This window comes from Eulemur rufifrons, chromosome 7 (assembly GCF_041146395.1).
Source record: "Eulemur rufifrons isolate Redbay chromosome 7, OSU_ERuf_1, whole genome shotgun sequence".
Taxonomy (NCBI): Eukaryota; Metazoa; Chordata; class Mammalia; order Primates; family Lemuridae; genus Eulemur; species Eulemur rufifrons.
The window spans coordinates 188493858-188507833 of record NC_090989.1 but is presented as its reverse complement, the minus strand read 5'-3'; the positions used below and the strand labels follow the sequence as shown (position 1 = coordinate 188507833).

The following is a 13976-nucleotide window of genomic DNA, read 5'->3' as shown; positions in this document are numbered from 1 at the left end:
TTAACCAATCCTTGCATACTTACTTTCCCATAATGTTTTGCTACTATTAACTCTGGGAAGGATCCCAGAGTAATCCCAGTGTACTAACTATACATTGCCAGAAGCAGAACAGGTGAAATACAGTCTCACTTAAAACTGTTCACTCAACACACACTTATGGGGAATTTCCTAAGGGCAAGCTGATATAGAAAGATTTTTTTAAAAGCGATACTATCTCTATTCTGAAGTGCCTACAACTATCAGCCAAAAATCCATGTCATTTTTTTTTAACCTTGAGAAATTTTACTCTCTCGTGAAATCCCATATCAAAAGTTATTTTTTTCTGTGAAAATGTCCTCTACTCCCAACTTCATTATGAATACCATTCTCTCAGAGTTTCACTGGTACTCGGTTCAGACCATTAATGTAGCACATGGCATCAACAGAGTAGATTAGATTATGAGCTTTTTTTTTTTTTTTTTTCTTTTGAGACAGGGTCTTGCTGTGTCACTCAGGCTAGAGTGCAATGGTGTCATCATAGCTCATAGCAATCTCAAACTACTGGGTTCAAGCGATCCTTTGCCTCAGCCTCCCGAGTAGCTGGGACCACAGGCGTGTGCCACCACGCCTGGCTAATTTTTCTATTTTTTTGTAGAGACAGGGTCTCACTCTTGCTCAGGCTGGTCTTGAACTCCTAACCCCAAGTGATCCTCCTGCCTCAGCCTCCCAAAGTGCTAGGATTACAGGCATGAGCCACTGTGCCCGGCAGATTATGAGCTATTTTAAGGCAAGCATCATGCTGTACATACTACTGAATTGCCATTGTCTAGATTAATGGCAAACACAAAAAAGGCCTCAGTGAGCATATGCTGGATGCTGAACAAATGTCATGAAAAAGTGAAAATAGCATTGACCACTATAAACCAGAACAGTGTTCCTCTACAAAAATAATCTAAGTAGCCTATTGTTAGTAACCTAAGATAAGAATCACTCACTGGCAACATATTTTATAATGTCTAACACATTATAAAAAACTTAAGACTTATAAACGGGATAATGAAGATGATTATTCATAATTACTTTCAGATATAAAAGCTTTTAAAGTCAGAGCCTAACTTCTCAATGTCACGGTGTTCTTTGTGAAATAAGAGTAGAGCTGAAGAACTCTCTGAAAGATTAGTTCTGAAATACCAGTCTGTCACTTACTTCGGTGTGCATTTCAGTATCTAAGATGAACTTGGTCACAAGTCCACAATGCAGAATAGAGAACACCTCAATGTCCAGCTCTCGGAAAAACGTATGGTAATTCTGTAGTGACACTGACATTTTTTCTTCCTTCCCTGGAAACTCCTGGGGGGAAAGAAGCAGAAACCAAGAGAATAAATAAGTCTTTGATTTTTTTTTTAGTTTTAAAAAATTTTTGGCCAGGCGCAGTGGCTCACGCCTGTAATCCTAGCACTCTGGGAGGCCGAGGCGGGTGGATCGCTCAAGGTCAGGAGTTCGAGACCAGCCTGAGCAAGAGCGAGACCCCGTCTCTACTAAAAATAGAAAGAAATTATATGGACAACTAAAATATATATAGAAAAAATTAGCCGGGCATGGTGGCACGTGCCTGTAGTCCCAGCTACTCGGGAGGCTGAGGCAGTAGGATCGCTTGAGCCCAGGAGTTTGAGGTTGCTGTGAGCTAGGCTGACGCCATGGCACTCACTCTAGCCCGGGCAACAAAGTGAGACTCTGTCTCAAAAAAAAAATAAATAAATAAAAAATAAAAAATTTTTTATGATGTTGGGGGGGACTGAGGTTCAATTTCCTTTTTTTTTTTTTTGAGACAGAGTCTCACTCTGTTTCTCTGGGTAGAGTGCAGTGCAGTGGCGTCATTGTACCTCACTGCAACCTCAAACCCCTGGGCTCAAGCAATCCTCCTGCCTCGGACTCCCAGAGTGTTAGAATTACAGGCATGAGCCACCTTGCCCAGCCAATAAGTCTTTTATATTAATCTAAGTTTTAGCGAAGATTTTAAAGTACAAATATGCATTCATTTTATGCAAAAAGTTACATTTTCATCACATCACCAACTTCCTTTCACCAAAGTCCCTAAATATTCCTGAGACAGAACACTTAATTAATAGGAGGATATAGGTCACACATCAAGATCCTTGGTTGGTTTCTACTTAGGGATGAACTATTAGGCAAATTAAGGGATTATGGTATGGTATAGAAAACTATGAGCTTAGGGACAGGTAAGATCTGGCTTCAAATCCTAGCTTAAGCATTTATTAACTGTGTGACCTGAGACAAGTTACTTACTCTCTCTGGATCTTAGTTTCCTCATCTATTAAATGTGGTATTAATACTAGTCTTGGGTTTTTAGGATAATTAGAGAAGCTACACATAACAAATATATAATAAATAGTAGCTGAAACAGAAATAATTGGGATCCAATATCTCAAATACATAAAATCTATTCAGGTACAAAGTTAAAGGAAAAGGGAACTACTGTTAATCAAGTACCAGAAACTGCACTAAGCATTTCATGTTATCTTGATTCACTGAGAAATTGACATTCTGGCATCAGAGGGGAGGGAGGCTAAAAGAAGTGTATATAAAACTATGTCTTAAGACACAATTTGATAATTGCTACAAGAGAGAATTTTAAATACTCTGGAGTACAATAAAGGGAGTAAAATCTTCAAGATAATAGAAAAAACAATTTACAGTATGTGACAGGAATAAGGACTTAGAGTCTAATCCAAACCTTGCTACTAAGGGGGTCACTCCAAAGCCTAGTAGAGTTCATCTGACTATTCTGTAATTTTTCGTTTTGTAAAATGCAGAGAATAAAGCCGGCTCTCTATTAATCTCAGTGGGCTGTAACCTTCATGGACATCTGTCATTTCGATACCTTGTTCAGCTGGCTTCTATCAGATGGTGTAGGGTGGCACTCTGAATTATCTTCTTTTGAAAGTGTGTCAGGGGAGGATGTTTTGCTGCCATCTGCTTTTCGCTTCCTTCCTCCTTATATTTCGAAAGGAGAAAAGTCACTCATGTAATCAATAATCATGTTTGTCAAATATCACTGCCCTCAGAAAACAACCCGTTGAAAACTACCTAGAGGTATAAATGGTAATTTTATAACCCTAAATTATAGCATATTTATAACCCTGCTAAAGGGTTCAATTACATAATCTCTCCAATGACTAATGCCTTAATACATTTAACCTTTTAGGTTAATTTAATGTGGCTCATATGGAGATAGAGATAAGAAGAAAATAACATACTCACCTATCTTTCCTTTTTTTCTGATTTTTGCTGAACCAGCAGTATGAGGTGTTACATCTAAAGTTTCCAAGTCAAAGTTTGCGAGAGGAGGGACATAGTCTGGGGTGACTGAAACAGAAAGCAGACAGAAACTCAATGTATACCAATCCTATACCACCATTAGACTTGAACGGTAATCACTAACTTGGCTAAAAACTAGTTTCTAAAATTACGAAGAATGGCTGAATGTTTGTAAGATACAGTCGAATCATCTGACATTGTTTTGGCATAGCAAAATGGCCAGAGATAATTTATGGGAATATCATGTTAATTGATTAGGATAAATTAATATAAAAACATTCTAAATAACGATATAAAATAACTAAGTAGATGAGGACTAAAAATAAACTTACATTTAAACTCTAAAGATATTAACAATATTTGGTCACACATCAGTTTGTTTTATTGTAGATGAGCATGAAGGAGGCTCCATAATTTTTATTTTCTTAAGCAGCAAGAACTCAGAGGCAACAACAGGAGCAAAATGAACCTATTCACTAAAAATTTTGTTCAGCATTCATTTTCCTTGACCCAGAGGAGTAGGAGACAGCTGTTATTGAGCCTGGCTTAAAAGCTCTTTACCTCCTCACCACTGACCTAGTAGGGTCAGCATAGGACACTTCACTTACCTGCCAAATATTTTTCCAGGATTTTCTGTAGTTCTACAATGTGCTTCAAGCGGGTGAGCACCTTCCCCTTCATCTCAGGTGATGTTTGCTGACAGAAGGCATTCACAACCTGCAAAGTACAAATTATGTTCTCATACTTTGAAATGTTCACATTTTAACCTTATTTGCATTATTCATCCAGAGCAGAAAGATGCCACTAAACAACAGGATCTGTGAGTTTAGTCTATAAAAGTGTTCTCAGTAAGGTGGTATAGAGAAAAAAAAAATAGCTAAGCCAAAATACAGGAGATCTGACTTTTAATCTTAGTTCTACTTGTTACTAGTTATATAACAAGGTGGAATAGCTAGAGAGCACTTACTTTGTTAAAACAAACCCTATTCTGCTACTTTACTAGCTGTGTGACCTTGGCCAAGTCTTTAACCTTTCCAACCTTTTACTTCTTCAACTATAAAATGAGAATGTAGTTATATCAATTAAAGAGTATAAATAAAAAAATTAGTCCAGCACAGTGGGCTACATTCTTATTATACCTAGTACAGTATAAGTGCTTAATAAATTTTCATGATTTTGAAATCTCTGTACTTGAAATTCTATATGTGTAAAACAAGGAAAATACCGGTTCAGCCCAATAAGAACTATGAGGATCGAATAAGCGCATTCAAGTGCACATTCTCTGAATAATATGTGAGAGGAAGGCAGTGAGAAAGAGATGTAAGATGCTGACATCATTGTTGTTATCGTTAAGCACAAATATGTTCTAAGGAAGGGAAACTACCAATCACTCATCTCACTGAATCAAAACCGTGAGTGCATGCCTGTGCCAGCATGAGCAGTATTTCCACAGGGTGAAGGTGAGTTTATTTTAGGCAGAAGAATATGACGAGAAGGGTTGGAGGAAGTAAAGCATGGGCAACATAAAGTGAATTCTAATATTCTGATTTGGCTACATCCGGAGATACGTATCATTGGGGAGTGGTGGGACATAACAGAGAGAGAAGCACATGGGGGTTAGTGCTTGGTGGAAACATTTTAGGGAGCCTTGTGGGAACCAGGAAAATAGTTTTCTTTTGAGAGAAACTATGGACAATAGGTGAAAAAGTCCTAGTAACTCTGCTCACCTCTCGAAACCAGTTGAGAGTAAGAAATATGAGTGAACACATGAATGAATGCTCTTTAGCAGACATGGACTTCAGCCTCTCGCCAGGCTCCAGGTCAGTGAGAAACACAGGACAATCTGGGAGGGAAAAACAAACATTTCCAGCTCCTTCTCATCCAAGCCAATAGAACCATGATGCTGCCCCTGGAGACAGCTCTCCTTGCTACTTCCTTTCCCCTTAAACTCATATTTGAGGGTTAAGCTTTGATTAAAATACTTCCATATTATACAGCAATCAACATATATAATTGGGAAGTTTTTGCAACAATTATAGAGGCAAGGGTGAGGAAGCAACATGGAAGTATAACAATTGATTTGTTAACATAATGGGATTCTGTATGTAACATTTTGTCCATTTTGTCTTTGTAATTCCATTATTCCAAGGCTATACTGCTCTGCTAACGTTAGAAAACTGTCCCTCACATACCATGTACAGGTCTGCCCCTTCCCTAAGTTTATAAAAGAAAGGTCACTAAGAAGAAGGGATCTGATGACTTTATCCTATACCTAGTAGACCATCAATCTCCTCCAAGTTTCCATTATGTTGTCTCTCCACACAAAGTCTCAGCAACCGGAAATGGGGAGCCAGGCACAAAGGAGACACCAATCTGGGAAGGAAAAATTCATTTCTAGGCCACACTTTCCAGGCATATTCTACCCTGTTTACCGAGAACCCAATGTTATAATTAAAGAGTTTTCCCCAAAATATTAATAAATGTCTACTTTCGAGAACAAATGGCAAGGAACTTAATGGATACTCAGTAAATACATAATGAACTGAATCATAGAAGGCAGGAGGTATATGGAGTGGACATCTATGTGATAGGAGAAGCAAAAAGTAAGATGGAAGGAGAGGGTGAGAGGGACAGAGGTAGCCAAGGATATTTATAGGAGGGAAAGCAAGGGATACTAAAAAGAAAATAGCCTCACAAAATAACCGTTGGCTGTCATGAAGCAATATAAATCTCAACCCCAGAGTCCAAGAAAAAACAAAGACTCTGTCCCACTCTCTCTAACGCCTCTAAATACCACCTGTTTTGGGAGAAATCTTTCTGATTCAAGTTCCCCACAGATTGAAAGAACTGTCAAACTCCCTGTGAACATTCAAAACACTAACAGAGATTTTAGAAAAGAAAAACTGTACTGACTTTTGGCCTGATTCCTGTGAAGTCACGCGACCCCCATCTTTTGCAAAGTCCTGAGAGAACAACAGTGGCAGGAGGTTGATGGCGATCCCATCATGAGTATTATATTCTTCCAGTCCGTAGAGAGCTTTCACAGGAAATGAAAAGTCTCTGTGGAGAGAACCAGAATCTGATGTCCTAGCTCAGGGGTAAGCAAGGTGATGGGGGAAACCACTAGAACAAACCAATTTCAAACAAAACTATAATATTATGGGGAGAAATTAGAGACAGGAGAAAGAACAAGAAGGAAGCCTTTCAGCAATTCTGAAGCTGCAGGTGCAAGCGTGCTGGGGTTGGGAGGAAAGAGGCTGCCCTGGGAGTGGGTGGACTTGGCTGAGGTCAAGAGTATTATGAAGTTTGTATCAGCCACTGAAAGAACTGACATAATTTCTTCACCAGTACAACCCAACCAGCAGGTAAACAGTACTTACCCTTCTGGAACAACACAGAAGTCCACCACAAAGGCATCTTGGAAACCATTAAAGATGGTCTGCCCAACCCATTCCTTCAGGAATCAAAACAAACAAAAAAGGCAGTGTAGCCCAGCATATACTTTCCATAGAGCCCTAGATAAATCACCGTTAACCTTTCTAAAGCCTCAGTTCCGTCATTTCTTTCTTTTTTCTTTTCTGAGGCAGAGTCTCACTCTGTCACCATGGCTAGAGTGCAGTGGCGTCATCATAGCTCACTGCAACCTCAAAATTCTGGGCTAAAGGGATCCTCCTGCCTCAGCCTCCTGAGTAGCTGGGACTACAGGCATGCGCCACCATAACACCTGGCTAATTTTTCTATTTTTAGTAGAGTCAGGGTCCCTCACTCTTGCTCAGGCTGTTCTCAAACTCCTGAGCTCAAGCGATCCACTGGCTTTGACCTCCCAGAGTGCTAGGATTACAGGCAAGAGCCACCTGGCCAGGCCAGTTCCCTCAGTTCTAAAAAGGAAATAACAATAATACAGAGCTCACTGTTGTGAAGTACAAAAAAGATAATGCATGAAAAGTGCTTAGCACAATGCCTGGTATGGAATAGGGCTCACAAATAGATTGTGGCTATCAACATCACCACCACCACCATCCTTCTCCTCATTACTATTATGTGAAGGAGGCCTTGGAGGAGAGCCCTGAGGCAGGGTGGGGCAGAATAGCCTTCCCAACTAGAACTTGGGAGACCTCAAAGGATGTTCTCTCAACAGAGACAAGGACTTTTACAGGTGTGTAGTAAAAAAGCAGCTCTCATGCATTATTGCTTTAACAAAGACAACAGGCCTTACCAGGACTTTTGGAGCCAGCTTTCCTCCTTGGATCAGGTTGGCAAACTCATCATAATAAAGTGCAGAGGCCCAAGGAGACTGCTCACTACAGGAATGAACCAACTGCAGCAAGGTGGTCACCTGGAGCAGACAAAGAGAAGGCATGCCAACCCTTCCTAAAGTCCATTCACCCCATTCAACAGTAAGCTTTTCCCTTTCTAACCTTACTGGTGCAACTCTACCTCTCACCTGAGGTTTTCCTGAACTTCCTGACCAGTCTATCACCTTCAAATCTCATCCCTTTTCCAATCCATCAGATATATGCAGCCAAATTAATTTTTCTAAAGCAAAGCTGTGATTATGCCATTTCCATGCTAAGAAATCTTTAAGGACTACCTTTGCCTAAAGAATGAAATCAAAATGTCTTGCTTGGCATTCAAGGCCCTCTGTTTTCTATCTCTGAACTAGCTTTATGTTCAACTTTCCAATCATACACTATTGTCTCTATGCACCAACCAAATTGCCCATCTTTCTTGCTAAGAATTTACAATTTAATTAGAGGGATTAGACAGATACAGAAATAAATGCAACCCAGGCCAGAAGATTCTAAGTGTCACAATAATGATACAAACCACAAAAGCTATGAGTTCAGGAAAAAATATTTGGGGAGGAGGTGTTTATTTATTTAGCCTCTCCCCCTAAGGAAAAAATATTTTTAAAAGGAAATACTCTTTCTGCTGAACTGACAGTGACAAGAAGCAATTCCTAGATTACTTGTAAACATAGCTGACTACATTATAAGAACTCACCTGTGTGCACTGTTCATTGCTCAGGTCGGTTCTCCCTTGGGTCAAATTAGATCTACTTCTAAAAACAAGGAATTTTAGTTTCATTTTTGTAACATTTTATAAGAACTGACAATAAATTTAAAAATTCTGCCTTCCCTGTGGCAGAGGGGAAGATAAAAGTGCATGAAGGCATACAGAAGTATTTATTTTATCCATATAAAATATAGATTAAACGATGGCTATCTTATATTTTTTAAGGACACACTAAATTAGTAGTAATAAGAGTAAGCACTTCTTTAGTACATACTATGTGCTGGGCATTGTTCTAACCATTTAATGCTCTCAGTAACTCTGTAGGGTAAATGTTATCATTATCCTTATTTCACAGATGCAAGACTACAAAGGCACAGAGGTAAAGTAAGGTCATTCAGTTATTATAATAAGCAATGGAGCCAGGATTTGACTCCAGGAAGTAGCATGGCATCAGTGAATGAATTCTCAACCAGTATCACTGTGCAGTCTCTTCCCGACATTAATGCTGATTCTAAGGATGCCTCCTGAAGTCTCAGGAATTCCTGACAGATAATTTCCAAGAAGGATGAACTGAATTCCAATGTCAATTTGTAATGGCAACATCTAATCAGGCCCCAAATCTGATGCTTCTTCAGATGTTACCATTTGGGGCATCAAAGAGCAAGAGGGGAATCCACAAGGAAGACTTTATTTGTACCAAACGTGAAGTTCTAGACAGGAGTAACTCAGCAATATGGAAATCTGCATTGTCTAGTGCCTAGTTCAGGAGCAGATACAGAAAAATGCATTCCAGGAGGATCAGAGTTCCCTTTTGTGCAAAGATTCCTAGAACTTTATCTATAGACAATCCATAGTTTTAACCATAGGACTACAATGACTATTTTCTTGTTTCTGCAGAAATTACATGATATATACAGTCAAGATTAGAGGGGAACATGGAAAAGCAGAAAAACAAATTTGCTCACTTTTATAATTTTAACATTGACTTATAAAACAATGTACACAATGTAGCACTTTATTTTGTAAGGCAGCAATTTGATTAATGGATCTTGAGCCACAAACGTCAGAATCTCCATGTTACCTGTCTGTAGCCATGATGCCAGCCATTGTGACAGCGCCAATAATCCCAATGAGTTTGTACTTGAATATGGTGCTAGAGAGCTGCTTTCGTACCACCAGGTGCATGTCATCCTGCAATGAGATAACAACGGAAAAAGATGAAGATGCTGGAATGGCGTAGCAAAAGAGCCTAATGGATATTGGAGCCAAAAAACCCAGAGTAAGAAGGGTTCTATCATTTACTAACTGTATGGCTTTTAGCAAGTCATTTAATCTCTCTGAGTCTCAATTTTCTCATCTATAAAATGGGGAAGGTTGTTTTAAAGAGTAGAGACAAATTATAAAAAATTTCTAGAACAGTGCCTGGCACATGGTAAACATTTAATAATAGCAGCTATTATCATTGTGGTAGTTGCTGTACAGGGACATAAGAATTATTATTTTGTTGGCTGCTCAACTAAAATAATGAAATAGACTAAAATACTTAGGTATAGATTTAACCAAGTAGATGAAAGACTTGTACATTAAACACTACAAAACATTGGCTGAGCACGGTGGCTCACACCTGTAATCCTAACACTCTGGGAGGCCAAGGCGGGAGGGTCGTTTGAGGTCAGGAGTTCAAGACCAGCCTGAGCAAGAGCGAGATCCTGTCTCTACAAAAAATGTAAAAGTTAGACAGGTGTGGCAGCACACACCTGTGGTCCCAGCTACTCAGGAGGCTGAGGCAGGTGGATTGCTTGAGCCTAGGAATTTGAGGTTGCAGTGAGCTATGACGACACCACTGCACTCTAACACAAGTGCACTCTGGCCAAGGCAACAGAGTGAGACTCTGCCTCAAAAAAAAAAAAAAAAAAAAACCCTACAAAACATTGCTGAAAAAAGTTAAAGACCTAAATAAAGGAGAAGATATCTTATGTTCATGGATTGAAGTCTTAATATTGTTAAGATGACAATACTACTCAAAGTAATTCAATGCAATCCTTATCAAAATCCATCAACATTTTTTGCAGAAATAGGAAAGCCCATACTAAAATTCATACGGAATTTCACGGGATTCCAAATAAGCCAAAACAATCTTGAAAAAGAAGAAATTTGAAGGGCTCACACTTTCTGATTTCACAATTACTACAAAGGTACAGTAATTAAAACAGTGTGGTACTGACATAAAAAGAGACATATAGACCAATGGAATAGAGAGTCCAGAAATAAACCTTCATTGTTGTGATCCATTGACTTTTGACAAGGGTGCCAAGATCATTCAATGGTGAAAGGACAGTCTTTTCAACAAATGGTGCTGGGAAAACTAGATATCAACATGCAAAAGAATTAAGTTGAACTCTTACCATACATAAAAATTAATGCAAAGTGGATAAAAGACCTAAATTTAAGAGTTAAAAACTTTCTTTTAGCAGAAAATAGGGGAAAACCTTCATGACCTTGGATTTGGTAATGGTTTAAGTATGACACCAAAGGCATGAGCAACAAAAGAAAAAAATAGATAAATTGGACTTCATCAAAACTAAATACTTTTGTGTATCAAAGGATACTATCAAGAGAGTGAAAACATAACCCATAGAATGGGAGAAAATAATTGCAAATCACGTATCTGACAAGGGATTAATATCCAGAATATATAAAGAAAAGGCCAGGTGTGGGGGCCCATGCCTGTAATCCCAGCAGCTTGAGAGGCCAAGGCGGGAGGATCACTTGAGGTCAAGAGTTCAAGACCAGTCTGGGCAACAAAAAGAGACCCTGTCTCTACAAAAAATTTTTAATAAATTAGCCAGGCACAATGCCATGTGCCTATAGTCTCAGAAGTTTGAAGCCAGGCTCAGCAACACAGGGAGACCTCATCTCTAAAAAAGATTAAAAAAAAAAAAAAAAAAGGTAAAAATGGGCAAAGGACTTGAATAGACATTTCTACGAAGACACAGAAATGGTAAATAAGTACATGAAAAGATGTTTAACATCATTAGTCGTCAGGGAAATGCAAATCAAAACCACAATGAGATACCACCTCATTCCCACTAGGATGGTTATAATTAAAAAATGGAAAATAAGTATTGGCAAGAATGTGGAGAAATTGGAACCCCCAGGCATTGTTGGTAAAAATGTAAATGGTACAGTTGCTATTGAAAACAGTTTGGTAGTTCCTCAAAACGTTAAACATAGAATCATCACATGATCCAGCAATTCTACTCCTAGGTATCTATCTCTAAAAGAATTGAAAACAGGCTCAAACAAATACTTGGACACCAATGCTTATAGCAGTATTATTCAAATGGCCAAAAGGGAAAATCAACTCAAGTGTCCATCAATGGATGACTGGATAAACAGAATGTGAGATATATATATAATGGAAAACTATTCAGCTATAATAAGGAATGAAGTTCTGATACATCCTATAACATACGTGGACCTTGAAAACATTATGCTAAGTTAAATGATCAGAGATAACCAGAAGCTTAGGGGAGAAAAATGCATAATTAATGCCTAGGTACACTTAGGTACAAAGTTTCTGTTTGGAATAATGAAAAAGTTCTGGAAATGGAAAATGGTGATGGTTGCGTAACATTGTGAATGTATTTAATGCCACTGAATCGTACACTTAAAAATGGTTAAAATGGTACACTTTATATGTATATTGTACCACAATTCAAAAATAAAAGTTACATTGTTATGAAGCAGTCTCCAAAAATATAGCACTAAATGCAAAAAGCAAGATGTGGAATGAGAGGGAAAAGGGGTGGGCTATAGGTAAACACAAATTTGTAAATGCTCAGAACATCCCAGAAAGCTATAAAGTAGTAATAGTGACTACCTCTAGGAAGACAAAGCAGTTGTGCCTAGAGGATTGAGAGGGAATGAGAGTGATTTTTCACTGTACACCCTTCCATACATTTTGAACTTTGTACCATGTGTGTATATTACCTAGCCAAAAACATTTTTTTAATTAAGAAAAAAAAAAAGGTGCTGGTTATTCAAAGTCACAGTCCAGTATGGATTATTACCTAAGATGGCACTGAAGATACAAAAGAGCTATGAGTTATGATTCTAATCCAATCTCTTATTTTAGGCCCTTTGCCTGGCTTTTTCAGTGAACAGTGTCCACAAAAGCAAGCAAGCCCAGAGAAGTTCATGTTAGACGCAGATGTTCCTTAGGAAATAAGAGAATTCTGTGTTCCCATTACACAAAGTACAGAACGTGAATGACTTTTCTTACTCAGTTTCGTGGTTAGCTGATCACAGACCTATCTCTACCTCAATAGACAACGCTGCTTGAGGGCAGAAGATCTAATATACCTAGTATCTCAGTGCCTGGCTCAGAGAAGGCACTCAATGTTTGTGGCAAGTAAAGAATGAAAAAATGCTGGGACTATGGCTGTGTATTTCATTTCCACTACACAAACCAGCAAGTCTATCATTTGCTAGATTTTGTCCAGCAAATTTCAAGTAAAGAAGTTTAAAAGAATCTTTCTCAACACACTGTCTCTTACCTGGATGTGGCTGCTGGCTTCATGCTGTTTGCTAAATGCCAGTGTGCTGAGAATATAGAAGAGTTTTCGTATTTGCTGAGGGGACATATTATCCAGGTAATCTAAAATACCCTGTGGGGGGGGGGAAATGACAACAATGAGGTTAGCAGCTAACATTTTTCCCCTTTAAATCAAAAAGTTAAAGGCTGGACACAGTGGCTCATGCCTATAATCCAAACACTTTGGGACGCCGAGGCAGGAGGATTGCTTGAGCCCAGGAGTTCAAGCCTGGGCACATTGGAGACACTGTCTCTATAAAAAATAAAAAATAATTTTAAAAAAATTAGCTGGGTGTGGTGGCGTGAGCCCATAGTCCTAGATACTTGGGAGGCTGAGGCAGGAGGATCGCTTGAGCCCAGGAGTTGGAGGCTGCAATGAGCTATAATCACGCCACTGCACTCCACCCTGGGTGACAGAGTGAGACCTGTCTCTCTCTAAAATAAAGGTAAAATCCTTATAATAAAGATATACACAGATAGTCAGGTATCTGTTTCCCAAAAGGTCAAGTTCTAAAAGCTATGCTCAGAGCCCAAAGGTCTGTATTCTGGATATAAGCCGAGAGGGTTATATCCTCTTGTAGCTTTCTAAATCTATCTTACTGAGACAAGAAACCATCACCAGGAAAGATAAAGTCTTCTTTGTCCTCTTGACTCCAAACCACAATCCTGGGCTTTAATCATCTCCTTTTTATTCATCCTAATGCACCTCCCAGTTCTCTGTACTCTTTTTGCCTCCACCCTTCCCTTTTTCTCAGTGAAAACAATATGCCACCAAAAGTTATATCTCTGACCCTATTCCTATGATCCCTTCCCAGCTTCTACTCCATGAATTACTTGTCCTTTTTCTACAGATTGGGAAGGATCACAAGGAAACCATTTACTTTTTGACTTTGGTTGGGCAATACCTCAGCTTTCTCATCTCTAATATGGAGATAATAACAGCTTTACTACCTTTTAAAATTGGTCTGAGGATGAAGTAATAAAAGAGCTTTGTAAACTTTTAATAAATAAAAAACTTTTTTCATTTCTTCCTCTCCACTGAATC

The 13976-nt window shown here is 38.8% G+C and overlaps 1 protein-coding gene across 3 annotated transcripts in view; it reads right to left on the bottom strand.

Moving 5' to 3' along the window:
* The window catches only part of FANCD2 (FA complementation group D2), a 53528-nt gene that overhangs the window by 16403 nt on the left and 23149 nt on the right, over positions 1-13976 (bottom strand). For 2 of the 3 annotated variants that reach the window (XM_069473884.1, XM_069473885.1), the window contains exons 17-28: positions 12894-13004; positions 9416-9525; positions 8323-8380; positions 7535-7654; positions 6699-6772; positions 6232-6378; positions 5591-5691; positions 5046-5161; positions 3927-4035; positions 3262-3366; positions 2882-2991; positions 1186-1329 (exon numbers count right to left, since the gene is read on the bottom strand). In XM_069473884.1, the coding sequence (XP_069329985.1) occupies positions 1186-1329; positions 2882-2991; positions 3262-3366; positions 3927-4035; positions 5046-5161; positions 5591-5691; positions 6232-6378; positions 6699-6772; positions 7535-7654; positions 8323-8380; positions 9416-9525; positions 12894-13004 (1305 nt within the window). The remainder of the gene's footprint in view (positions 1-1185; positions 1330-2881; positions 2992-3261; positions 3367-3926; positions 4036-5045; positions 5162-5590; positions 5692-6231; positions 6379-6698; positions 6773-7534; positions 7655-8322; positions 8381-9415; positions 9526-12893; positions 13005-13976) is intronic. The other variant, XM_069473886.1, reaches the window with a different exon arrangement.